A 25,983-nucleotide genomic window follows, 5' to 3' on the forward strand; every position below is an offset into this window, starting at 1 on the left:
TCTTGATGTTTTCAAAGCGAGCCATCAAATAAAATACAATCGAGCTCAGGGCAATTGACCTTTTCATGGAAGGGAACCACACCATCATCAAGTGCCCATTCTCGCCATACCCTATTACAATAAGTTAGATGACAAGCGAGTGGTACACTTTGATACTAAACTTACAAAACAGCAAGCAGAATCATATCTCGTCCAAGAAGTCGCAAAATTCGGAACTTCAACGGATCCTAGCGGGCCGAACTAATTCCTTTGAGTCTTGTCTACGCCCTGGCGTTGCAAAAAAAGAACACACGTGACCCCTCAAACAACTCAAATGGTGATCTTACCCACCAATCTGGTGTTAGCAACACGAATCAGGATTAAGATCAGCTCAAGTCTGCTGCTTCTAATTGATGACAGCACAATTTATGGCACTGAAGCGATTTTATTATTATTGAACAATGATATTTCCAGACACCAACAATTTGTCTGGAACGGGAAAAAGATGCCTTGAAAGAGTATGGAATGATCAAAATTCACGCCTAAATCAAAAGAATATTTCATGTGAGACCTAGGTACCTCACAGTAGCACCAACAGCCTGTTGTCGTGTCGATCGTTATTCGCCACAATGTCATTTTGTCCAATTCCTGTCGTCCGCGAGTCGAAAAATTTCAAGATTATATATGCAAGCGATGCTCATCTCTCGATGAAGCTAGCGCATCGCATCACCAACTAAGATCGTCAGACAAAAGAGGTTTAACAAGCCGTGATGATGAACAGAAAACAACGCAGAAGTTCCAAGAAGCCTCTTGGCAACTCTGTTCAATTGGGGCATATTCTGGGCTCTGGATCAAACAAAATAAAGAAAAAGATCCGGGACATCGAACGTCTGCTACAGAAAAAGAAGGATGTGCTACCTGACACAGTTTTAATCGAAAAGGAAAGAAGCTTGGAAGCACTGCGATTTGAGCTCAAAAACGCCGAATTGCGGGTTAAAGTTCAAAACAATGCCAAAAAATATCATATGGTTCGCTTTATCGAGCGTAAAAAGGCCCTCAGGCGTTATAAGCAGGCCGTCAAGAATAACGATAAAGACGAGATTCGCGATAAAGCAGTGGAATTATGCTACGTAGTAAATTTCCCAAAGACGGAAAAATACATTGCTCTGTACCCCACGGACGACAATGAACATGGCGATGAAGATGAGGAGACCGATGTTAATGAAAAAAGTCAGGAAAAAACGGAAGCGACCAGAAAGCTTTATCTTGAGCTTGTCAAGGCTATCATGGACTCTGGCGACCTTCCGGTATCTTTACCTGATATCTTGAAGGGCCAAAAACTTGGAAGAGACGATAATGGTTTACAATTGCAGCAGACCAACAAGCCTGGCTCAGGAGAGAGCGGTGAACCTCAGTTCGGAACAGGTAAACAGGATGAGGAGGACGACGAAGACGATTTCTTTGAAACCTAGTAAAAATTTCAAATTTCTCATACATTACATTAAAGCTGCATATTATTAGTAGAGAAAAGAGTTAAAAGTTCATAATCATCAAGCAGCTAACGTATGCTTGAGTTCATATCTAATGTCAAGCGCATCATTGATTATGGTGAAATTCAACGTTTGTCCTTGCAGTTCTTCGGCCACGACGAAATCGCAGCTAATGATGACACTGTTGCTTTGTTTTCTAGGCTGACACCTCTTGATCATTAAAAGTTCCCTCCCTTGATAGCCAATGACAAACCATAATTCTTTCTGCGTCTTCGGGAACTTATCGCAGTACACTTCGAAGTTTTTGTTTACTTTGGACCCAGCATGTCTGGCGGTGATAACCAGACTATCTGGGTTACTTTGAGGCTCGACGTGAATATCCGTAAGTGCTGGCAGTCTCATTGCTTGATAGATAAAATCTTTTGTGTGATCACCCGAAATATGGAACTTTCTGGCCAATTGCTCAAGTTTCTTGGAGCCCAACTTCCCAATTTCTCCCAGAGTCGTTGACGATGTGCGCTCTAATTCATACCCCCCTTCTCCAAACTCAGAACCAGAAAGTCTCTTCAAAGTCAAACCAGGGAGTAGGCTAATCGGATCATCCTCGTACCAGCAGCCCTGTTTGACACAGTGCATCACCTTTATGACAGTCATGACCGTCGAGTAATATCCCAACTCCCCAGCAACATCGGCATACGCTTGGAGGATACGCAATGCTTGATCTAGTACGGATAGCTGGTCTTGATGATAGTCAGCTATGGGCAAGTCCACACGACTAAAGTACGCTTGTAACAACAAAAATGCCTTCAAGTGTGGATCCCAGAGTGGCCGCTCTTCATCAGCAGGGAATGTACTTTCAATTGTGTATCGAGACTGCGCCGACATTTCCACATTCATGATAATTTCACCATTTCTGACCGGTAGTTCATCAAATTCAACCGCAATGGAGAGCCATTTAAGCACATCTTGAAATGTTGCATCATCTCGAATATGCTTCAAAAGCCCACGAATGGTTTTATGAGAAATATAATAGTATGACGATATGCTCAAGAAAGGCAAAGGTTCGATATCGCCGCCCTTAATCGAAACACAGCTGGATTCCGCTAAGTTTTCTAGCGTTGTGTCAATAAGATTGCTCAGGTGTTTGTTGACACCAGTTGCAGATGTGTCTTCTGTTATTCCATAGTAAGTCGGATTATGATGTGCTCTTCTAAAGAAAAACGTCCAACTCAAGAATTCTATCGCTTCTTGCTTATTTTTTATTGAGCCCGATGCAATTTCAGCCCCCAAGTGATCATCCAAAACCTTGTGCAGCGAGGATTCAACGGGAAAGCCTATGTTCAAAAAATGCTTGTAGAACATTTTTTTGGACTGCTTAGTGTAAACGATAGCAGTACCGGAAGTATCATAAGCGGGTCTACCAGCTCTTCCCATCATCTGTAAGATATCGGTGAGGTCCATATCACGGTATCCTTCTTTTTTGGCATCAAAAAACTCGGTTCCCTTGATAATGACCAGATGGGCAGGTAAGTTGACACCCCATGCCAAAGTAGACGTGGCTACAAGTACCTGAATTTTATTATTTTGGAATAGTTGATGCGATATGAACCGGTCTTTTTCCACCAGACCTGCATGGTGAAGACCAATTCCGAATTGCAGGGCTAATTTTAGAGTTTCATCGGATACTTGAGATAGGTAGTATTGAAGTTCCTCTTCGTCTTGAATCTTTAAAAATCGCCTTGGGTTACTTTCCATGCCGCAAAGGTGAATAAGATCCAAAGCCGTCAAACGAGTTTGTCTCCGCGATGCAACGAAAATCAAGACCGGCTTTTCAGGCGAGTGTTGTTTGATCGCCATAAAGGCGGGTTTGTTCATAGTTTTCATTAGCGGGCAGAAAGCAAGGTTATCAGGGAACCCATCAATGTACATCTTCAACGGAACTGGTCGAACACTGGACGAGAAATTGTACAATCCGTCATCTTTCACGCCAAGCCATCCGCCCATATCGTAGGCATTTGAAACAGCAGTTGACATTCCCAGGAGTCTAACAGGCTTTTTAGTTTGTGCAGCAACATAGTTCATACGACTGACAATCATTTCTAATATTGGACCACGGTCACTGGCCAATAAATGAATTTCATCCATAATGATGAGAGAAACTTCCTGAACAAACCTACGTGTTTGCCAGTTACGAGAGATACCGTCAAACTTTTCGGGAGTGGTAATGATGATAGTGGCGTCCCTTACATCTTTTGGATCGGGAAGAGAGTCCCCGGTCAATTCGACGACCTTGTCTCCTGTAGCAGGGGTCACCTTTTTCTTCCATTCAGTTACACGCTCCTTGACCAGAGCCTTCATTGGAGCAATATAAACCACCTTGCTACCAGGAAATGTTCTGAAAGCATTCCACATAGCAAGCTCGGCAACTATGGTTTTTCCAGACCCGGTCGGCGATCCCACGAAAACACTGTTGTTCGTATTGTATAACGTATGAAACGTCATAGTTTGCATGGGGTTGAAATATTTGAAGGGATAGATGTCCTCCAAAATTTCATTCTTGAGCGCTGATGTAGGTAAAGGTCTGAGCTTCTGTAACTGCGTCTGAAGAGTCTCGTTATGTGGCCTGATTAAATGTTGGAATGATATTATCTGCGAAGATTCGCTACCGATCCAAACATCGGAGACAATCCGCGCCACAACTTGAGGGGGTAAGGGATCTGATAACGGAATCATAAAATCCATTTCATGAGGATTTGACAGTTGACGTTTGTTTATAATAAGCTTTTCGACGTGCAACAGGTGCGATTTATCCGATTCCTCGACAAAGAGCCAGAAGAACTGAGCGTTACCATGTATCTTGACATCCCATTGGAATGACGGCTGTAACGAAACATGTATCCTCATAACGTTGGCAGTTATGGGAAAGATACTTGCTTCAATTTCAATGACCGGGAAGCGCTTTATTATGCTGAAAAGCCTATGGCCTACTTTTTTATTGTGCACCAAATCTCCCAACTCCTCCGAGTCGAAGTCCAATAAACTATCCATTGAAGGCCTTTTTTCTCGCAGCCGCCGGGTCACAGGTTCTGGCAATTCGAATTGACATAAAGGATGGTCGAAGGCCCACATCCGTTTTTCAATGGATTTACAGATATCTAGCATCACTTTCGAAAAATTACCCCAGCGTCTGTTGATGCCTACAAGAAACAGTGCTCTGCAAATTCTGATAGAGTTCTGAGCGACGTAGTTGGCGTCAGACGCAAGTGCTGTATCAAATATGCGAGATCCTGAAATGTAAGACTGCAAAAGAATGTTGGTCTTCCCCTGTGATGACTCAATGTCACCACCAATTTGACATTCGCTGGAGGACTCCCTTAAACGAGAAAGCTCAGTAGCCTCTTCTTCCCTGAACTTCATATTGTCGAATTCACTACTCATACTGATCATTGTTAGGACGTCTGCTTCAGTTGCACTGGGGTTGCATAACGAGTTGAATATTTCCACCGACTCGTTCAATAGATAAAAGTCTGAAGAAATACGGCCCAAGTCTTTCGGTATAAAGTTGAGCGACACCTCATCAAAAACAATCATCTGCAACGTGTGAAGTCTTTTTGCTGCCGTTAAAACCATTTTTCTCCGACGTTCATACAGCTGTGGGTCCTCCTTCAGTTCGTCCCAATTGATACCATAGCTGAAAGGGTTCTTTTTCATTCTAACATAAAGGTATGTGTAGCCAAGCCATTGGATACCCTCTTCAACGTTGGTCACACTACCCAATGAAATCTCTGCGTTCAAATTATCCACAATCTTTGAGCTTAGTTTCGATTCGATGGGGTGCTGCTGAGTGATAAGGGAGACGTAATCATCGAGACTGTCGCTAGTCGTGCAAAGTATACCAGTACCATGCTCAGAACCGAAACCAGGCCTACCTGCACGCCCAAAAATTTGAATAACATCCGATATTCCTAAATCAACAAATCCACCCTTCTTAGAGTCATATACCTGCGTTCCTTTGATAATCACACAGTCTGCTGGCAAGTTCACACCCCAAGCTAAAGTAGCGGTACAAACAAGCACATTGACCGCGCCGTCTTTAAACAATTTTTCTGACAGATTACGGTCCGACCGTGACATACCGGCATGATGAATACCAAATCCAGATTGAAACAATTCTTTGACATCTTTATCTTTGTTATTCGTCATTTCCCTTGAGTAAGAGTCCCTAATGGTCGAGTTTTCGGCAAAAAGATCAATCTCGTGTCTTGATTGCGCCATAGATATGAAAGTCTTTGCGCTTCTGACAGTATCCTTTCTCGAATGTACAAATATCATGACTTGATTACCACGACCAATCATTTCGATTAGTTTATCATATGCAGCATTATCAATATTTTCCCTGGCCTGTTTGCTTCCGGCCTTTCCTCTAACCCCCAGAAGCTGCTGTTCTAGAGGTTTAGGACGGAACGACTGGTCGAAGTAAAACATGCCTACGTGGCGGTTGACACCCAAAAAGTCTGCAACATCAACGAAATTAGGAAGAGTGGCAGACAAACCAAGAATTCGAATCATGGACTGAGATCTTTCAACCTGTCGCAATGTACGCGCAACAAGAGTCTCCACCACGGAACCTCGATCTTCATGAAGTAAATGCACCTCGTCAATGATTAAAAGTTTAATTTTAGAGACTAGATCGTTATCTCCATTAGCCTTTCTCGTAACTACATCCCATTTTTCTGGTGTTGTGACAATAATCTGAGTCTCAAATATTTCTGCTTTGGTAAGTTGCATGTCACCCGTAAGTTCACGCACTTTGACATCGAAGACAGCCAACTTCTTCCGGAATTTTTCAACAATCTCTGCGGCCAAAGCCTTCAATGGGGCGACGTAAACGACCTTGAATGAATCGTACTCAATATCGATATTTCCCTCTTCGTCTATTTCAGAAAATTGCTTTATTGTGTTCAAAATAGTGAGTAATGCTACATCCGTTTTACCAGCACCTGTCGGGGCACAAATAAGCATGTTCTCGTTTGTTTCATACGCAACAGGATATACCAAACTTTGAACGGCATTGAGGCACTCGTAGTTGAACACGGACGTGCAGAATTTATCCAAATCCTTGATCCTGATGTTCTTGAATTTCAGAGACCTCTGAAAGCCCTTGTCTGCGCAAGGGATTATAATTTCCTCCCGCGATGCAAAGGATTGTCGTGTAGTTCCTGCAGGCAGAGCGAATTTTTGGCCAGTGAACGAAAGCGTGAAACTGGATCCAGCCTCTGACTTTCGAAAAACATGTGGGTATTGCTGTTGCTTTTGTAGAGGATTTAGTTGTAAGTTTTTTATGTCCTGCGCTGTCTTAAGAACGCTTTCGCGAATCTCTTTCTCAGACAAAAACTTATCCTGACTTGAGGAGCCTTCGAGAAATTCAAGGTGCTCATCATATGGTATTGAAAGCAAAGATTCCCTATTCTCTATCAGAAACGATATCAAACTGATGTTTTCATCGCCCAAAAAATCAAAGAGTTCCGTTTGCAGTATATCGATATCATCGTTCTGCAATAAAGACAAAAATGTCTCCGTCAGCGTACTTGCATCTACGTTGTTTGGCCCATTTTCAACATGATCACGTAGGTCTTTTAGAATATTTAAAGAAGTGTTGTTCTCGGAAGTCACTTCCTTGATGGCATTCAACACATTTTGTTTCGAAAGCTCTCCAAAACTATCAAAAATATCATCCCATTCATTCCGGTCCTGTGAAAGGGTTGTCAATTGCACACGATTGTCGCTTCTATGATCATCGATCTCGTTGTCGATCTCTAGTGGAACTGCAATACCCGATTCGTAATTGAAATCTTGAGCAGCTGAGACCATGCAGCTCATGGCGTCCATATAGGACCGAACTGAGTCGTTTGAATACTGTGTGGCCATAACTGAAGAGTGCCTTATTCTATATGCATCTCTGTGATGTGGGTGATTGAGTCTGGGCAATTGTAGTGTTTAAATGGAATTCCATATACTGGGATCATTCTGTACTAAGCTGCTTGATGCCTAGTTTATTCCGTTGACGCTCCCGGCGTTGAGAATTAGGTGTGTTATCTTTCAATAGTACCCTTATTATGATGGTTTGATTAGGCATGTTTTGTTGCAGCTTGGGCGGTGTTTGCTCGAGTCTAGCTGTCTAAAAATTGGTGACAAGTCCTCACAGTGCTGACAAAATGAATTCGTCTAGGGTCTTATGGGAACTGTAGCTGAAAGCCAACAATCGCTGTGCTTTGCAGTAACGTAGTAGGCTCAACCTCTTTGATTTGGCTCATTGATCCTTTTTTCGGCAAGGTCTAGTCGGTTTGTAATTTCTTGCATGTTTTTTGCTTCCTGAGCTTCCATAGCCGTGAGCTTAGTATCCATATGTACCAGGGTTTGTTGCCATTTGGCTGTCTGGTCTGATACCCACTTCAAGGATTTGTCAATTGTTTTTACAGTCCCAACGGTGTCTCCGATTTCGAGATGAAGCGAGTTTAAAGTCTTCATGCGTGTGACCAAATGCGGTAGAGCTTCCTTGTATTTTCTCAGCACATTGTAAGAGTTGTAAACACCCTTGGTTTTGAGATCTGAGGACTCCATTTTTTCCAGGATTTGTTTCTGTAATGCCGCATCACTATAAGCTTTCCGGGCAACGAGCTTCTGCTCATACTCATCGCTTATTGCAGAAAGTCTGTTTTGGAACGTCGTTAAATGGGCAGGGTCGTTTTTGAGTAGTGTAATGTCCCGGTACACCTCATTCAACATAGTCGTTAACGACTTCCCGTCGCGATCAACGCTTACACCAACAAAATGTTCCAATCTGGCCATTTGGGCTTCCAGACGCATGACGCGTTGGCTGTTTTCAAAACCAACCGAAATATTTGGTAATGCAGCATAGTTTTCGTCTGCTGCTTCTACATGGTCAACTTTTTGCAAACGTTGTTTGAGAGCTTCCGTCTGAAGTTGTAGCTTTTGATGCAACTGATCTGCCATGCGTTTTAAAATCACAATTTCCGTATCGCACAGTTTCTCGTCGACCAAGTTGGCTTCCTGAACCTTTATTTCCTCCAATTCCCTTCTAATTCGAGCCAATCGAGTCCCTACGTTCTCGCTATCATCACCATGTCCCCCATATATGATCCTTTCTTTTTCTGCAACGTTTGCTCCAAACACGTTCTTTGAATGCTGGTATTCTAGTCCATCCAAAACAACATCTTCCTCTTTATCCATATGTTGCAAGCTCTCATCATTATAGTCACTTTGACTATCCAAATCTACGGATTCGTAGACCTCGACATCCCCATGATTCAGGTTGGGCTGTAAATCCTCCAACACTTCATCTTCTAGTTCAATTGGAATAAGATTCATCAAGTAGATGGGAATGCTTTGATATTTTCGAAGCTGTTCATCTCATCAACCAATATAGTTGATATTTGACAGATTTAGACCTTTAACTTCACCAAGATTGAAGAATTTAAAGACCATCTTACTATTTCATTTTTTAAAGCAGAAAAACTTTGGTCATCAAGCTTTCAGACTTCATGCTGTCTACCGGAGTATCATGTCTTTGAAAAATGCACTTACTCGACTAAAACAAATACCAGCAGTTCAGCAACAGTTCAATGTATTCACTAGTTTGAATCAAGCAGCGGAAGAACAGTTGAAAGGAGGCAATTTGGATAAGCAAAACAGCGATGCACCGCTTCAGAACCTGTTATGCGCGATCAAGGACAATATTGTCACCAAGGATCTACCAACAACCTGTGCATCCAAGATGTTGGTCAATTATATGTCCCCCTACAATGCCACGGTGGTAGAGCTTTTGGCAGTAGCCGGAGCCGTAAATGTGGGAAAAACCAACCTTGACGAGTTTGGAATGGGTTCTGGGGGTACGAAATCACATTTTGGACCAACTAAAAACCCATTATTTCCAGGTAAAGATGTGATCGCCGGAGGATCATCATCAGGATCTGCTGCTGCAGTCGCAGCAGACGTCGCAGATTTCGCTTTAGGAACAGATACTGGAGGCTCGGTCAGACTTCCAGCATCCTATACATCGGTATTAGGATTCAAACCATCTTACGGTAGAATTTCAAGACATGGAGTCATCGCTTATGCTCAAAGTTTTGATACTGTCGGGATCTTGTCGAAAAATATCGGTGTGATTGACAAAGTGTTCAAAGTCTTGGACAAAAGCGACTCAAAGGATCCAACCTGTCTTGATGAAGACTCACGGGCGAAACTGCGGTCTGTAGTTCCGCAACAACGCAAAAATAAACTCAGAATAGGCATACCGCGAGAGTTTACACCTGAAGGTGTTCATTCAAGTTCTGTAAAAAGGTTTCTCGCGGTGGTGGAGCGTTTGATTGCCAAGGGGCATGAATTTTACCCAGTATCGCTACCTGACATTAAACATTCTCTTCCAATCTACTATACTTTGGCTCCAGCTGAAGCAGCGTCGAATTTGGCCAGATATGACGGTATAAGATATGGTTTCAGAAATGATACGAAAGACTCCATTGATAATGTCTTATTTGCTCCGACACGAGAAAATCTAGGGTCCGAGGTCAAGACCAGAGTCGTTTTGGGTAACTACAATCTGTGCTCGGAATTCGTCGATAACCATTACATCAAAGCACAAAAACTACGAGTAGAAATGATAGATGAGTTTGACAGTATATTCGCACTTCCAAATGTTCTGACAGGATCCAATGGTGCCAAAAATGGTGTTGATATTCTCCTTTCATTGGCTGCGATTAGCGAACCAACAACCTTAAATGCTTACGAGACAGGAGACTCCCGAAGTCCGATTAACTCTTACGTTAATGATATTTTTACGACGCCAATGTCCCTCGCTGGGCTTCCAAGCATTTCAGTCCCAGCTGGAGAATTGGACAAACCCATTGGTGTCCAAATCACAGGCCAATACGGTGATGATCAGACAGTTATCAATGCAGTGAAAGAATTGCTCTAAATAAATCATTTATGTACCGCGCTGTTGTCGATGAGCTGCTCCAGTCTATCAAGAGCAACATTTTTGTTCCAAGAATACCTCTCGGCCCATACGATTTCTAGAACAGACGCGTATTTTTCCTCTAGTTGCTCCACAATGAAATTCTGTGTTTTAACTTTCAGTCTATCCAAAAGCTGTTGAGCTCTGGCTTCGTCAAATACATATTCCGGTTTTGGTTCTTCAACGACAGCTTCCGCATCGCCGCCTTGCTCTGATGAAGAAGATGACCGAATAGATCCGCTGTCAACGGTATCAGGAACTCTTGTGACATCGAGCGCACTATTATTTTGGTATGTGGCTCTATTAGCACCGATTTGCAAATTGATATCAATCTTAGGGCCTTTTACGCTAGTGTCATTAGTCTCTGTTATGCTCACGCTTCCAGAGCCAGAGCGAGCTTCACATTGCAGTTGACCACCAGAGCCGACGCCCAAAATGTCATTGCCCGCACCATTTTCATTAAGTTGTTGTTTTTCAGGAATTAAAACGTCCTTATCTCCAAGAAGGTTGTCAACATCTGCATCTTCAATGCCGACTTCATCATTACCTTCAAACTCAACCGACATAGGTTGATCCTGCCCTTGAGCTTTGAGGGCTGCTTCTTCTTGAGTTTTGAGGGCTGCTTCCTCTTGGGCTTTTTGTTCAGCTTCCTTTTGTAAAAATAATGTTTGTCGTGTGATCTCACGCTGTCTGGCAGCTTTACACTCTTGAACAAAATCTGGTTGTGATAGCTCTTCAATCCCCATTTGGGCATTGACAAACATCTCAGATGCTTTTATTATTCGTTCGCGGTCGCCACTCGTGTGTGCGTCGCGGTAAATAAGCTCAATGTCTTTCAAAAATTGACGAGGCTCTGAGTAATACCCATTCCATAACCTCTCCTCCACTATATCCAAATCCATGTTGAAAAACTTTCTCCCTGTCACACACTCGAGTATCATATTATCCACTCTAACATATGGTTGTTGATACTCCGGGTTCCCATGCATTCCCGCAGTAGGTTCGAATAAGTGAACGAGTGCAGCATCGTCAATCGGTGGTTTTCTGAACCTTTTATACCTATTCTTGAATAGATCCATTAACCCAGACAATTTGATCTTTAAAGTGTTCTTTAACTTCATATCATGCGCTTGATGAGCCTTTAGATTTGAAACAAGTTTCGCCTCTTCCGTCAAAGGCTGTCCATTTTCATCAAGGATCTCCACAGTGGCGGCCTTTGTAGCAATAGGAAGTTTAGGCAACGGCTTGGATCTTTTCCGTCCCAAAGCAAAATTTGATGGCCTCATTCTCAGCAATTTGGTAATCGTGCCAAAATAAAGCCTCCTTTGTATATCCGAAGGCCTTGTTACATCAAAGATACCTTTACCGAGATCTAGAGGTGAGAGGATACCTTCCGAAAAATCTTGATCCTTCAATCCACTTGCTATCGCCAAAAGCAGCACTCTTTCACTATTTTCAAGCGTCCCTAACAAGCTTGCAAGAGTTAGTACGGCATTTTCAGAAACCGTTTGAATCCAAATATCAATATTAGGAATGTAGAGTACCGAAGGTTGACGTTTCCTTGCCTCAGTAAACACTTGAACGATTGCTGCCTCAGGACTTCTGGTGGCGTCACCCATCAGTGTACCAACGTCAAGCATCTGAATATTGAAATCTTCGAGGAAATGGAGGATAGCCGCTCCAATATACTGCTGACCATTTCCCCTTGGGCCTGTAACAACAAGACGCGGTTTACAGATTCGAGACTTCTCCACAGTTCTTAAAAACTCTGCTTTTGAAAATCCATCTTCTGCTTCGTCGGAATAATCGTCCTCATACTCTGCGTAGTGTTTAATCAAAGAAGTACCTTTGCGAGGTGCGTTCGGGTTGGTTGGTATCAAACGTTGTATTTTCCTCTTGATTTTGTCCAATTGCTCGTTGAGCAAAAGACTTATCGTTTCGGGCAATGGTTGAGCAGATGTGCTCGTTGATCTAGCTGATGATGGCACTATTTTTTCTAGACCTAGCATAAAGTCGCTTGCTTTAACATCGACCGTGGCAAGATCAATATTCAATTTGGCATCAGATTGGTAAATTTGAGGAAGGCTTCTTTGAATGCTTGTAAGCGCGGCTTCAGTGCACAGAGCTCTAAGGTCGGCACCGCCATAACCCTTTGTTAAAGAAGCTAGTTTCTCAATAAAATGTTTAGGCAGTGGGGGTTCCCACTTCTTCGTGTGAATTTCCAAAATTTTGGCACGCGCCTCAACATCGGGCAAGGGAAAATAGAACTCTCTGTCAAAACGCCCAGGTCTTCTAAGAGCAGGATCAACAGCGTCCGGCCTGTTCGTAGCTCCGATCACGATGACTTGCCCTCTGTTATCCATACCATCCATGAGTGCAAGCATTGTTGAAACAATACTCGCGTGAATCTGCTCTTGCTTGGAGCTTCTAACGGGTGCAAGACCATCGATTTCATCGAAAAAAATAATTGAGGGTTGCTGCTTTTTTGCCTCTTCGAAAAGTAATCTCAGTTGTCTTTCCGCTTCCCCAACCCATTTGGACAGTATGTCAGCTCCTTTTCTCATAAAGAATGTAATCTTTTGCTGATCCGTAGAGCAGCTGGCTGCCAAGGCTCTTGCCATCAATGTTTTACCAGTACCTGGAGGACCATGGAAAAGAACACCCCTTGGTGGTGTTATTGCAAATTTCTGATATAGTTCTGGATAAAGCAAGGGCAAAGCAACCATTTCCTTGAGTTGATCAATATAATTATCCAAACCTCCAACATTTTCGAACTTTACGTTCATGTCGACGCCCAGCGGATCAAGATCCGCTATTTCGGTTTTCTTTTTCTTGGGCTTGGTCTTCTCGGCTTTAGTTGGTGCTACACCTAGAGGTATGATTTCGTCTTCAGATGAGTCAGAGTCTAGAAGAAGCTTGTTCCCCGCATGATTGGGATTGGCATTCGTGTCATAAAAATTGGTATTGGTTCCAAAAATTGCAGTAACGTCATTACCGCCAAAGGGCCCACCTGTGGGGAATAATCTTCTTAGTGGGCCAAAGCTTTGACCCGTAATCTGCCTTCGTCGGCCACGCGGGGAAGGATATGATAACGCACTGTTTTCGTTTGTGATTCTGTTGTACTCGTCAATAGAATTTTCAGGTAAAGGTGGCGGAAGGGTGTAGTTTACAGGCTTGGTTCTCTCGCGTAATGACCTTTTTTCTCTTATTGGGCTATCATCTCTGAGCTCTCGGAGTTCATCTGCCAGCGACACTCGTTCGGCTCTTGAACCATCGTCTTCATCAATAAATGCTGGTCTACCTCTACGCCGAAGCTTTCGCGGTGGGGAAATGCCATGTGCTCGAGTTTGTCGGGCTTGTATGGTCGAACTTCTAAACTTTCTTCCCGATCTCAGACCTTCGTCCTCATCAGTGTCGATCTGGGATTCAGCAACAGGGTACGAAGAGCGTGGAGCACGACGGTGATTTCTGGCAATACGTGAAAGACCTTCCTCTTCATCATCATCACTTTCCTCATCGCTAACAATGAAATTCCGGTCTGCCCTTCGACGAGTTTTCTTGATAGATTCTTCTGAAAAATATTCGTCGTCATTTGACGGGTCAGCGACATCGTCTTCCTCTGCATCTTCCTCATCGTCTTCGTGAAAACTGGCGTCTTCCTCCTCATTATGGACATTATTTGTCCGTAATTCCCTAGTGGGCTCCAAAGCTGAAGACACATCCTTTTGTTGCAATGACTCTTCCGGTTTGAATGACTCCCCCGTTTCCTGATCATCATGGTGAAGACTTGTCCTCCTTCTTCCACGATAAGGTTTTGTCACTGGCATGTCCTCCTCCTCCTCGTCGTCCTTATCGTTAATCTCGTTGTCGTTAGCGTCATTTTCACCTTCATTGATGAAGTCATAGTTATTTTCCACTTCTGCATAATTCACCTTCCTCAGACTCCTAGACGTTGTGTGAATGATGCCATTGGAATCTGTAAACTCCTGTTGAAGTTCTTGCGGCTCATTGCTACGTGTCCTGGAGTTTCTGGATCGCAGAGGACGAGTCATTTTTTTGAGTATTTCAACCTTAAGAGTGGGTCCAAGACTCAATTATTCGCGGTTATCAAACCAAATTCTACCGCGAAGACAATTGTACCAATTGTGCCGTTCGAATGTAAACCTCTGGCTCGTTCCTATCCGCCTGAAACTCAAAATCGTCAAGTTCCTGTCTTGATTGACTTATTATATATGTATATATTGAAATTGAAGATTTAACTTAAATCCAGGTACTGTTGTACGAGGTGACGAACCGATTAAACCATCAAGGAACCACCCTGCCTCATGGAAACTCATACAGCAAATCATCTCAGCGTGTTGAGTGTTAATTTCTGAAGAATATGGTCGCTTTTTATGAAAAATTCGGGCTGTGACTGTGTTTCTTTACATTGTCTTGATGTATCAATAGTACTTTAAATTTGCCCGACACTCAAAAGTGGTGAGCATGGCGCAAGTATCAAAAGACAGGTTTTTGTAGCTTTAACGCGCGTCAAACATTGGAGCTGTCTGAACTCTGGGACATCTTTTCCAGGTAGTAATTTCTTTCACCACAGCTTTAAATTCCAGTAAGGTCGGCTATCTTGAGCACCTCTACGTTAGACATGCAATTCTTACTTTACACAGATAAGTCCATACCGGGACAGTTTACTTTACAAAAAGGACCCTATTGTCAATTTTGCGGGCCCCTGCCTTGGATCACATTTTTTTTTTTTTCTATACGGGCAGAACGCGCACTCCAGCTAGTCGATCGACCCACGGCGCGACCGCCGGATGACACAGGACAGGTCCAATAACGGGCAATGATCTTAGAAATTGAACCACAACACCGAAAAAATCGCCAAAAAGCCCTGCAATACCCACACACTCAATCACGAACCCAAGAAATGTCCATTTCGCTAAGATCATCAATACGCCTGCAACGAAAAAAATAGACCCACGTCTTTTGTTCGGCCTTGAAAAGAACGTATAAGTCTTCTGGGGGCCGATTATCAGCAGCAGCCCTACTAAAAACAGGATGTTTCCAAGCGCTAACAGCGCCCGGTCGAAAAAAGTGATTACACCAAATGCCAGAAATAAACAGCCTCCAAACGTGAAAGCCACGCCGAACTCTGATACAAGACTAGTTAGTATGCTGTAAAGAATGATAGAAACTTCATTTTGAACATACTTTGAGCCTCTGAAAGCCACATAGTGTTTGATTTTATCGACTGATGTTTAGTTGTTCTAATAAGTTGTCGATGAGTTGTGTATATTTATATATATATATATAAACACAGTGGTGAATAGGTGGGAATTGTACATTTCGTCAAACCGATGAAAGAGGTGGACAACTAGACAAAGAATGGCGGGTATCGACCTAGCGAAGCAGTTTGGCAACGCTTCTAAGACGACTCAGAACTCGGGAGCTTTAGGGTAAAAAGAAACCCTGGATTTTAGATCTTTAAAAGAGCGATGCTTCTGCAGGCTAGGACAAACGTTTATCTATTAATGAAGAGCTATTCTTATAACGACAAGGAATGGTGAATGCCATGCAAAGAATCTGTTTTTAAGGTGTATAATTCTTTTTGAATTGTAGTGATGATTTCAGTGTGACTATCAATTAGCACTGTGACAGTGAACGATCGAGAGTGTCACTTAATTGTTGCACGCTGGGAGGTAGTTATTTTCAATTCGTAGAGACCCTTGGGTGAGAAGATCGGCGATTAAGAAGCCCAGGGTAAAAATCCATCGACTTCAAATACCGCTAAATAAGCTAATAGGTGATTTCGAAAGATAACCAGAAGCATCTGTTGGGACTACATTTCCCGCAAGCCACACAGCATTGAACGCGGGGTACCAGGCAAATTTCACGTTTGTGAGTGAGTCGATGCTATAATATAAAATACGCTAGTGGAATAATGCCTTTTAGAGGCCTGCTGTATCAGCAATAAACTCGATAGCGAAGTATGCGAGAAAGACCATCATTTTGAAGTGGTGGTAGACCACACTAGGGTTCTGAACTGCTTTACCGACTGGAACACCATTTAAGATTTAAAAGCGAGGCATCCATGGTCAAGATTGAAGGGTTTTGATAAGCGTCTTTAATTCATTGCCCAAAACATGGAACCTAAAGCATCCAGCTCGAAAGTCATAAAAAGATTAATTTTGAAGAAAGGGTGATGCAAGCAGAGGTGTTACCAACTGTAGCTAACTTTCTACTAAGAGCGAGCTGCTAATCGCTCGGATCACCAAGTCAGCTCCAAAAAAAACGACACATTTGACCAGCTTTCAAGCAAACATTTCAGCCTCCCTAACTGAAAAAAACTGTCCCTAAAGTGTCAGAAACATCAATTTCAACTGACACCGCTCTCCAGCATCAAAGAAGGACGCGTTCCCTTCTCTTCTCAAGCCTCGAGATCCCGCCAGACACCACATTACAACTCCCACCCATCGCACGCTAAGCACGCCGTTATCACACCACCCTAAGTCTAAAATTCGGTTTTGGCTTGCACCTTATTCACATCAACCACCAGCTAACCAAAATAACAACTGAGCAGCAGGATGGCTCCCAAGAACAACGACGAACAGCTTCCGTCCTACGAGGAGGCCATCAGCAGCAGCAGTAGCTCTGAGTTTCCTCCTGCAACGCCTCAACGTCCTGCTTTTGCGCCCCAATTCCCTTCCACTGCCCCTCAACGTCCAACCTCTGCTCCGTTGCGTCCTCCCCCCACACCTTCACGTCCAGTGTCATCGTCGGCCTTACCTTGGACCTATCCACGAGGCTTCTACTGCAGCAAATGCGGTAACACTGGATACAAAGTGAAATCAGGGCATCCCTGCAGACGGTGCTGGGGCCGTTTTGCACATAGCGCTCCCAATTCCAATGTCCAAGTGCAGTATTATTCGGCATATCCCTCTTCTTACCACTCTTATCGTCCATACGGTCCAGTTCTGCAACACTTTGCACCGCCGCCATTGATGTCCGGTTCACCGCTTGTTTTGCAGCCTGGAGACCCCAGGATTGGAGGTATGATGTGTGGACAGTGTAGAGGCAAAGGAAGAGTGCGATTCCTGCTGGACAAAGAGATTTGTAGTGTGTGCCATGGCACAGGGAGGGTCTTTTGATTTCGAGTGATCGAAAATAATATTAAATGACTCGCCAACGATTCGAACCCGAGTAGCACCCACTTTCGTACCCTCCGTGGTGTAGCGGTCATGATCATTTTTCAAAAGGTACTGAAAAATAAAATTTTAGGCATCTCTTAGGCATCGAAATGGATAGTTCAAGGTTACGATTTACACACTTTTACTCATCCCAAAACAGCGTCATTGGCCCCTCACACGCATTAGTACCGCTCAATGGATAACAAACAGCTTGCACATTTTGTGGAAAGACAAGGCACGCCACTCAACACGCGGCCGGCGTCGCCGTATACGTTAAATCCTCCTGTGGAAGCCGATGGACTGTCGTGGCCTACACCTGGGTCAAGATCCCGCGCCGAAGAGACAGAAAAGGACACGCAGGATCGTACAGACCGAATCGCTGCTGCGATGAAGGTCATTTTGGCAGAGTTGGGGGAAGATGTGACTCGCGAAGGCCTCCTGGACACTCCGCAAAGATATGCCAAGGCAATGCTATATTTCACACAAGGCTATCAGCACAACATCATAGATGATGTGATCAAAAATGCAGTTTTTGAAGAAGACCACGACGAGATGGTGATCGTGAGGGATATCGAGGTGTACTCGCTGTGCGAGCATCACTTGGTGCCGTTTTTTGGGAAAGTGCATATTGGATACATCCCAAACAAGAAGGTTTTGGGACTCAGCAAGCTAGCACGTTTGGCTGAGATGTACGCACGGCGGTTGCAGGTACAAGAAAGACTCACAAAGCAAATTGCCATGGCATTGAGCGAGATTCTAAAACCTCGTGGTGTAGCAGTAGTCATGGAGGCACAACACATGTGCATGGTATCGCGCGGAGTTCAGAAAACCGGGTCGTCTACAGTCACGTCGTGCATGCTGGGCTGTTTCAGAGGTGCTCACAAGACGCGTGAGGAATTCTTAAACTTGTTGGGCCGTCGCAACTGATGCAATGATAAACTTGTGTATATTTGGTACTTTTGGCACACGCAGGCGTCTTTTTTAATACAATTTAACGAAACCATAACGTATTCTACATGTCAAATCGGGCTCCTGCACGCTTGCGTGAAGAGCTCGAATCCATGCCTGTCAGCGCCGTACTGGCCGATGCAGGCGGTGAAATGTTGTTTGAAGACGCCGTACGAGATAAGCTTGGAGGCGTGTTAAAATTAGACTTGCTTTCAGGCGTCAGTGACAAGCAGCCATTCATTAACGACCCTGTGGGAGGCACAGGCGCAAGCATGAACGTGGAGTTGTCTTTGTTCGCGTTGCGCACTGGTTGTGCAGGCCTCAATGATGCCATCGACAACGTTTTTTTCAAAGTTTCACGGATCTTATTCAACTCCTCGTCGCGAGACGCATTGCGCTTGATTGTTGCTCTCGATTCGGATGATCCAAGATGCGAAATACTTGTCGAACTAACGGACCGTGATGGGGTTTGTAATTTGTGCAATGAAGAAGACGAAACGCTTTTCTGAAGCCTGATTCGGTTGCCAAACGGTTCCGAAGGGTCACTATCTTCGAAAAACGCGCGCACAAAAGGATGTTTCCTCAAATCATGAGCGGATGGCCTTTCAGAAGCGTTTACGTTGAAGCATAGATGGATGAAGTTCCAAAAGAGTGAATTGTCGGCATCGTGCTCGTCACGCAACCCATCTTCCACATAATAATCACCTTCTAAGATGCATTTCCGCGTTTCTGCATCAGTATCACAATCAAAAGGCATGTAGCCCGTCATCATAAAGTATGCAAGTACACCAAGGGCCCAAACATCGATCGATTGATCATAAGGGGCAATTTTCTTTTGTTCTGCTGGAGGAAGTCTTGAGATACCCTGGCATTTCATTACTTCCGGTGCCAGATACGAAATAGTCCCTACACACTCACGCAGTTCGTCTTCAGAGCTGTTAAGTTTGGTCGCAAGGCCGAAATCCGCTAGGACCAGATCGTGTGCCGTGGGATCGTAGTCTGATCCTCTCCTTGCAAACTCGCTAAGTTCAGTAACTCTGCGGCGAAATATAACATTTTCAGCCTTCACGTCGCGATGAACTACCCCGTTTTCGTGCAGGAAATGTATGGCGCTCAACAAGCATGCCGTATAGGGCCTGGCCTGACGTGCAAGGTGCAACGACCCTGCCTCTATAATGTTTTCGTACAAGTCACCATGGTCACACAACTGAGTTACCAGCACGATGTGTTGTGCAGTCTCAAAATAGTCAAACAGTTGCAGAACATGGTGATGTCCTTCAAAAGTGTCATGATTTTGGGCTCCCGAGAGTTCCAGCTCTCGGATCCGTGTACTCATGTCTTTTAGCAATGATACTTCACGCTGAATGAGCCACAATTTCCCCTGCACCGTTTTTTTACTGATCAACTTCATGGCGAAAAGATCCCGCGTGTGTATGTTCATGCATTCTTTGACCACGCTGAAACACCCATCACCAAGCTGATTGTTTTTCGTAACGTATTTGCAACGTATAGCTTCTTCAAAATCCAAGTTTCCACGTCTTTGAGGCCACGCCTCTTCTGAACTCATCGATATTCTTTGTTTGTTTGTTGTTGTAGATGGAAGTCTGTACGGCCTTCAAAACTGTTAAAACGGTTGAGGTCTAGCTTGCTGAAACTGTCAGAATGTAGTATCTCTTTATTGCCCAGACTTCTTGAGTACCAAATGGACTTATTTGTCACGAAAAATGTTTGTAAAAGGTCAAAGAACCTACTTTATTGAAGTTGATGTTTCGAATCCTTTTTATGTCGTTTCCCCAGATGGCCTTTTTATCACCAGATACCTTAATTTATGCCATTGTTCAATCAAATTACGTCAAAATGGTGAATTTTAAGTCATTTGGACTGGGTTACTCAATCAGAGAGGTGGAATCTGAGGATCGCAAGGTCAGAAATGGATTTCTCAGCTAATGTTTGGTCAGAAAGTGAAGAAGCAAAGGTCAAAATTCTTGTGTGTGGTCGGTTCCACAGCAGTTCGTGAGAGGGGTGCTCATCTACTACAGCGAAACAGAGAATCCTGGGCTAGACTAATTGTATAGATAGTGTTGCGATAACAATCAAGGGCTTTGAAGGCCCGATCGCTTGTATATAGCATGAACCGTAGACATCAAGAATCTTGGTAGAGTAGTTGTGGTCGACCTGAACGCCGGTTGTAATCTTAACTCAAAAAAGTTCAAGAAAAATCGGGTAAGCTGTGTTTGGTACTTTTGCAAAGGACATCAGGTTTCGTTGGAGGCCATTTTTCTGTTGTTCACAAACAGTCGAAGCACTTAGCTTTTTCTAGAGTTGTTTTGATATACCTACCAGTGAAGCCTATTAGTCTTGATTCTACATTTGATTGAGTATGAAACTCGATAATTATTCATTACTATTCAATTACTGGTACTTTTAGGTTGTTTTCTTTGAGACAACCTCTTTCCACTTCATACCTTGTGGAAAGGATCTTTCTAGCCGTTGCAAGACGAGCGCGGTCCATACATACGGTGTGCCTTCGACTAGCTTGTCTCAGAATTCACAGTCTTTTCTTTTCTATCCTCAGGTGTCTTTCATCATGCTTAAATCTAAGTTCTAGAACTGACATGCTTGATACCCTCGTGCGAGACGTTATCCTGCACGTTCTGTAATTCTGGAATTATCACAGCGTAAGCTTCCGTTTGTGAATCTTTATTCGTGGTGTCCTTCTCGGCGTGAATCGACGCAATAAGTCCTTTGGCTGTAACAGGGTAGGTGACGTCTTGTTTCTTGTTACCGCCGTGCTCGACATCGCCTTTTGTTTTCAAGCCATCTTTTGTCACCAAGCCCGAATAGCAGTAATCGCCAACGGAGACTTTGTAAAGTTTTCGCAAGTACTCGCTTTCCAAAACGTTCTCAATGGGAAGCAAATCGGACCAGTTTCTGCGATTCATGAACGAAAAGTTTGTCCTGTTTGTGCCATCCGCGTCAGTCTTAAACAAAGGCACGACGTCCTCATCAGTGGCGCGATCAAAATGATGAATTCCTGACCTTTTTTGGAGAAGTTTTGCCATTGGGTTAGGAGGCGGAGTGTTGACAATTGCACTCGAAACGATATTGAACATCAATCTCACATCCTTTTCTGGCTCGTTTAAAACTTTCTTGACTTCGTTTTCTTTCCCACTGGTTACATGGTGAGAGTGCAATTTGGAACGGAATCGGCCCACACAGGCAAGATGCACGTCTCCCGACAAGATCGTTATACGGACCCCATGTTTTGCGCCAAAGTCTTGCAACCTTGCAACGAGATAATTTCTTTCCTTTTTATGATGGCGTGCGCACCAATGGTCATTCAGATCGTCTAACAATTCTATGTCACCATTGAAAGAATTTACAAGACCTGGAGCAATGAAGCCCTTCTTCGCAAGGTATTTAAGAGGCACCAAGGCCCTTGATGAAAAAATGAGCTCAAGCCAAACCATTCTAGGGTATGCAATGGGAACCCCGAGCATTACCATCAGATGATCAATCTTGCCCTTGGGGATTTCTTTTTCTAATCTTTTGAACACTAGATCGTAGGTATCCCAAGAGACAATTTGCTTCAGCTTTCTTTCGGTACGGCAGTCTAAGCCCAGAAGAGCATTCGTGGGACCCAACCTAGTGAATATCGAATGGGATTTCTCACCAATGTAGGCACCGTCCATGGCACCAAGCAGCCAAGATTCATCTTGTAAGTAGGCTTCCTTTTCTTCGATGGACACATGCTGTTGAAAAAGGATGTAGTATTTGTAGGCGGCTTTACCCACTCCACTAAAAACTTCGTTTGACTGGAAAGAGTCCGAATAAGACCCAAATCCATCAATAATATCGTGGTCATCCCAAATGTTGATAGAAGGGATTGTGGCCATGGCAATGGGGAAACATTTCTGAGTTGTCTGCGATTTTGGCGTGCTTCCCTTCCAGTGACCGTACCCGTACCATTCCAAATATTCCTTCAAATAAAATTCGTCGATCTCGGCACGAAGCTCTGACGTCAAGTGCGCTCTGAACTTTTTTACCGCATTCTTCTCGTGTAGCCAATTCTTGAAACCCTCGCAAAAAACGTTTATACCGTCCGAATATATCTGGTCTCCACCTCCTAGCATGACGTGGTAATGTGCCTTGGCATGTTTGTTTAGAACATCGAACCACATTGAGCCCTGAAACGGCGTGGTATCGACGTTCAACGAAAACCCATTGCACGAGTATGACATAACGTTGAAATTGTTGTTTCTGGATGGCACAAAGAACCGATAATGCGGCTTGTGCTCGTCATTAATGGAGTATTTTACCAACTGCTCATAAGACTCCATAGGGAATTCGATGGTATACCTAAAGAAATCAATTCCATTGTCAACGTAGAAAAGAGTGCTTGGCAATTCTCCGCGACGCAAATCGTCAGCGCTGATTTTCTCAGCTTCGCTGGCTCCACGAATGAAAGTGACTTTTGGGCATTCAATGTCACGACACACTAGCAGCATACTAGCCCTATACAGGTTCTTGCCATAGTTGACGCCGACCAAACGCAGATTTGGGCCACATAATATTCCGGAACCTTTTACTGGGCTTTCCTCTTTGCAAGAGTTGCAGTTATTTACTTCATCTTGATACAAAGCCTGGGTATCCCAATCGTCGTGAAGTTCTAGCATGAAGCTTCCAGTGGCAAAGATGTTGAGTTCAACAACGAGAATAGAGTTTCAAAAGGTCCAAGATGTTCCAAGTTTTGACTTGTTTTTATCTACCGTCCATTTATATATATATATATATATATATATATAGAATATTATTGCATTGCGGTGACAGGAAGACGAAAACGAAAGCTCCCAAAGCAAAGGAAGCGCAAACGAAGCTGTTTGTGATAGTCTCGAGTTGATATAAGCTTCAGCTACTTATACAAATTCTTGGTTTGTTTTTGGGGCCAAAACTGCAAGTTGCATTGTCAAGAGAACGACTGGAAATGGTTTTTTCTACGAGATATTGATTTTCGAGTCAAGATTGGGTGTAATGGGAGTGAATTGGACTGTTTTAAACAGTCGAAACGCTTGTCGAGTCGGTATCTTACACGTAGCGATGGTTTAAGCTTACTTATTTCTATGACTGCTCTTTTCATGGAATAGAAGCCTAAACGATGTATGAAGATCGTGGAACGGATCTGGGTAAGATTTTTTCAATCTCAGAGCGCCAGGATGACGTGAAATTACGCGCCATAGAGTAGAAATTGTTGATATTTGGTACCTTTCTTACTACAACACGGTCATGGGCTTCGAGAATTACTTCGAGTTCCTCTGTAAATACTGTAAACAGTTGATGGCAGATCATTATTATTTTTACTGACGTCTTTATAGTTTTGAAGTCACGTGAATGGACTTTCCTACAACGGTCGTTTTGTTCTAGAGATTATTTAGACTATTTTCCTCAGTAGCTGTAACAAGTTTTGACCAAGCTGAGAAACTGTAGGAACCTATCGAACTATCGCAACCATTTATCTCCGCTATGAAGTTGAATCATCTGACCTGCGTCACACAAGCGGGCATTTCCTCAAGCACTATAAACGACAAAAGATGAAATTTTCCACCAGCATAATAGAAACAGTGTATATGAAAAACTTTCAGCTCATCGCATCGAGCTAGCTCATCGCGCCCTAGTGACGAAACTAAGTCTGTACCGGAAAGTAGTTTGAAAAGCTTCTTTCTTGAACTCTTTGAGCCAATAACTCCAGCTCTTCGTCCTGCTATAAATATTATGGCTTCGGAAGCGGCAGCTGCGTCTCGCTCGAAAAAGCACACTAGAGACGAATCTGATGAGCAGCCACACATCAGCGCTGAGGAACCTAGCTCCAATGATGACTCAAAAGTAGCAGCTCAGTACAAGGAGAAATTCAGTGAGCTCAATCTGTCTCCCGCTACAATGAAGGCTGTTGAGAAGCTCGGATTTACTAAGATGACACAGGTGCAATCCCGCACGATCCCTCCGCTATTGGCTGGTCGCGATGTGCTGGGCGCAGCCAAAACAGGTTCAGGTAAAACTTTGGCATTTTTGCTGCCTGCTATTGAAATGCTGCATTCACTCAAATTCAAGCCTCGTAACGGTACTGGTGTGATTGTCATCACCCCCACCCGTGAACTGGCCTTGCAAATCTTTGGTGTTGCCAAGCAGCTCTTGGAATTTCACTCCCAAACTTTCGGTATCGTCATCGGTGGTGCCAATCGTCGTCAGGAAGCCGATAAACTCGCTAAAGGTGTTAACTTGCTTATCGCCACACCGGGCAGACTTCTGGACCATCTACAAAACACACACGGATTTGTATTCACGAATTTGCGCGCTTTGATTATCGACGAAGCGGACCGTATTCTGGAAATTGGGTTTGAAGATGAAATGCGTCAAATTGTCAAAATTCTTCCCAACCAAGACCGTCAAACCATGCTCTTTTCTGCCACACAAACAACCAAAGTGGAAGATCTGGCCCGTATCTCGCTAAGGCCCGGTCCGCTATTTATCAACGTTGATTCAGAAAAAGAGACATCCACAGCAGATGGTTTGGAACAAGGTTATGTGGTCTGCGAAAGTGACAAGCGTTTTCTGCTGTTGTTTTCCTTCCTCAAGCGCAACCAGAAGAAGAAGATCATTGTCTTTTTGTCTTCATGCAATTCTGTCAAGTATTACGCTGAGTTACTAAATTACATCGACCTGCCCGTTCTTGAATTACATGGAAAGCAAAAGCAGCAGAAGCGGACCAACACATTTTTTGAGTTCTGCAACGCTGATCGAGGCACTCTTGTCTGTACAGACGTTGCGGCCAGAGGCCTTGATATACCTTCCGTCGATTGGATTATCCAGTTTGACCCACCTGATGACCCAAGAGACTACATTCACAGAGTTGGTAGAACGGCAAGGGGCTCTAAGGGTAAGGGTAAATCATTGATGTTCTTAACTCCCAACGAACTCGGGTTCCTGCGCTATTTGAAAGCGGCCAAGGTTCCACTAAACGAATTCGAGTTTCCTACCAGCAAGATTGCCAATGTTCAGTCGCAGCTCGAAAAGTTGATCAGATCCAACTACCATCTGCACCAAATTGCCAAGGATGGTTACAGGTCATACTTGCAAGCATATGCATCCCATGGTCTTAAGACCGTTTACCAGATTGACAAGCTGGACCTAGCAAAGGTGGCAAAGTCTTACGGCTTCCCAGTTCCACCAAAGGTAAATATCACTATTGGAGCATCTGGAAAGGCACCTCCTGCTAAGAAGCGTAAGGTCAGGAATTGAGACGCCAATCAGTGGCGCTTACTCATGTGTACAATAAATGATACTAGATAAAAAT

The 25,983-nt window shown here is 43.7% G+C and overlaps 11 protein-coding genes across 11 annotated transcripts; 5 read left to right on the forward strand and 6 right to left on the reverse strand.

Moving 5' to 3' along the window:
- Window positions 1–752: 752 nt before the first annotated feature.
- EFG1 (LALA0S10e00716g1_1) lies at window positions 753–1,451 on the forward strand (the record flags this gene model as incomplete). The annotated part of the gene is made up of 1 exon (XM_022775370.1): window positions 753–1,451. One exon carries the CDS (start codon window positions 753–755, stop codon window positions 1,449–1,451), a length of 699 nt encoding a protein of 232 aa, XP_022630244.1.
- A 78-nt stretch (window positions 1,452–1,529) lies between these two features.
- On the reverse strand, window positions 1,530–7,397 carry SLH1 (LALA0S10e00738g1_1; the record flags this gene model as incomplete). Its single annotated transcript, XM_022775371.1, has 1 exon — window positions 1,530–7,397. One exon carries the CDS (start codon window positions 7,395–7,397, stop codon window positions 1,530–1,532), a length of 5,868 nt encoding a protein of 1,955 aa, XP_022630245.1.
- A 363-nt stretch (window positions 7,398–7,760) lies between these two features.
- Window positions 7,761–8,858, reverse strand: JNM1 (LALA0S10e00760g1_1; the record flags this gene model as incomplete). Its single annotated transcript, XM_022775372.1, has 1 exon — window positions 7,761–8,858. One exon carries the CDS (start codon window positions 8,856–8,858, stop codon window positions 7,761–7,763), a length of 1,098 nt encoding a protein of 365 aa, XP_022630246.1.
- A 193-nt stretch (window positions 8,859–9,051) lies between these two features.
- On the forward strand, window positions 9,052–10,464 carry HER2 (LALA0S10e00782g1_1; the record flags this gene model as incomplete). The annotated part of the gene is made up of 1 exon (XM_022775373.1): window positions 9,052–10,464. One exon carries the CDS (start codon window positions 9,052–9,054, stop codon window positions 10,462–10,464), a length of 1,413 nt encoding a protein of 470 aa, XP_022630247.1.
- A 5-nt stretch (window positions 10,465–10,469) lies between these two features.
- Window positions 10,470–14,555, reverse strand: YTA7 (LALA0S10e00804g1_1; the record flags this gene model as incomplete). The annotated part of the gene is made up of 1 exon (XM_022775374.1): window positions 10,470–14,555. One exon carries the CDS (start codon window positions 14,553–14,555, stop codon window positions 10,470–10,472), a length of 4,086 nt encoding a protein of 1,361 aa, XP_022630248.1.
- Window positions 14,556–15,257: 702 nt separating this feature from the next.
- GOT1 (LALA0S10e00826g1_1) lies at window positions 15,258–15,733 on the reverse strand (the record flags this gene model as incomplete). Its single annotated transcript, XM_022775375.1, has 2 exons — window positions 15,258–15,652; window positions 15,712–15,733. The coding sequence occupies 2 exons, from the start codon at window positions 15,731–15,733 to the stop codon at window positions 15,258–15,260; spliced, it is 417 nt and encodes a 138-aa protein (XP_022630249.1).
- A 1,351-nt stretch (window positions 15,734–17,084) lies between these two features.
- On the forward strand, window positions 17,085–17,648 carry HUA1 (LALA0S10e00848g1_1; the record flags this gene model as incomplete). The annotated part of the gene is made up of 1 exon (XM_022775376.1): window positions 17,085–17,648. The coding sequence occupies one exon, from the start codon at window positions 17,085–17,087 to the stop codon at window positions 17,646–17,648; it is 564 nt and encodes a 187-aa protein (XP_022630250.1).
- A 234-nt stretch (window positions 17,649–17,882) lies between these two features.
- Window positions 17,883–18,614, forward strand: FOL2 (LALA0S10e00870g1_1; the record flags this gene model as incomplete). The annotated part of the gene is made up of 1 exon (XM_022775378.1): window positions 17,883–18,614. The coding sequence occupies one exon, from the start codon at window positions 17,883–17,885 to the stop codon at window positions 18,612–18,614; it is 732 nt and encodes a 243-aa protein (XP_022630251.1).
- Window positions 18,615–18,699: 85 nt separating this feature from the next.
- On the reverse strand, window positions 18,700–20,202 carry TDA1 (LALA0S10e00892g1_1; the record flags this gene model as incomplete). Its single annotated transcript, XM_022775379.1, has 1 exon — window positions 18,700–20,202. One exon carries the CDS (start codon window positions 20,200–20,202, stop codon window positions 18,700–18,702), a length of 1,503 nt encoding a protein of 500 aa, XP_022630252.1.
- Window positions 20,203–21,232: 1,030 nt separating this feature from the next.
- On the reverse strand, window positions 21,233–23,311 carry LALA0_S10e00914g (LALA0S10e00914g1_1; the record flags this gene model as incomplete). Its single annotated transcript, XM_022775380.1, has 1 exon — window positions 21,233–23,311. The coding sequence occupies one exon, from the start codon at window positions 23,309–23,311 to the stop codon at window positions 21,233–21,235; it is 2,079 nt and encodes a 692-aa protein (XP_022630253.1).
- A 1,093-nt stretch (window positions 23,312–24,404) lies between these two features.
- Window positions 24,405–25,928, forward strand: HAS1 (LALA0S10e00936g1_1; the record flags this gene model as incomplete). The annotated part of the gene is made up of 1 exon (XM_022775381.1): window positions 24,405–25,928. One exon carries the CDS (start codon window positions 24,405–24,407, stop codon window positions 25,926–25,928), a length of 1,524 nt encoding a protein of 507 aa, XP_022630254.1.
- Window positions 25,929–25,983: the final 55 nt, after the last annotated feature.

The sequence above is a fragment of the Lachancea lanzarotensis genome, scaffold LALA0S10 (genome assembly GCF_000938715.1).
Source record: "Lachancea lanzarotensis genome assembly LALA0, scaffold LALA0S10, whole genome shotgun sequence".
Lineage (NCBI taxonomy): Eukaryota > Fungi > Ascomycota > Saccharomycetes > Saccharomycetales > Saccharomycetaceae > Lachancea > Lachancea lanzarotensis.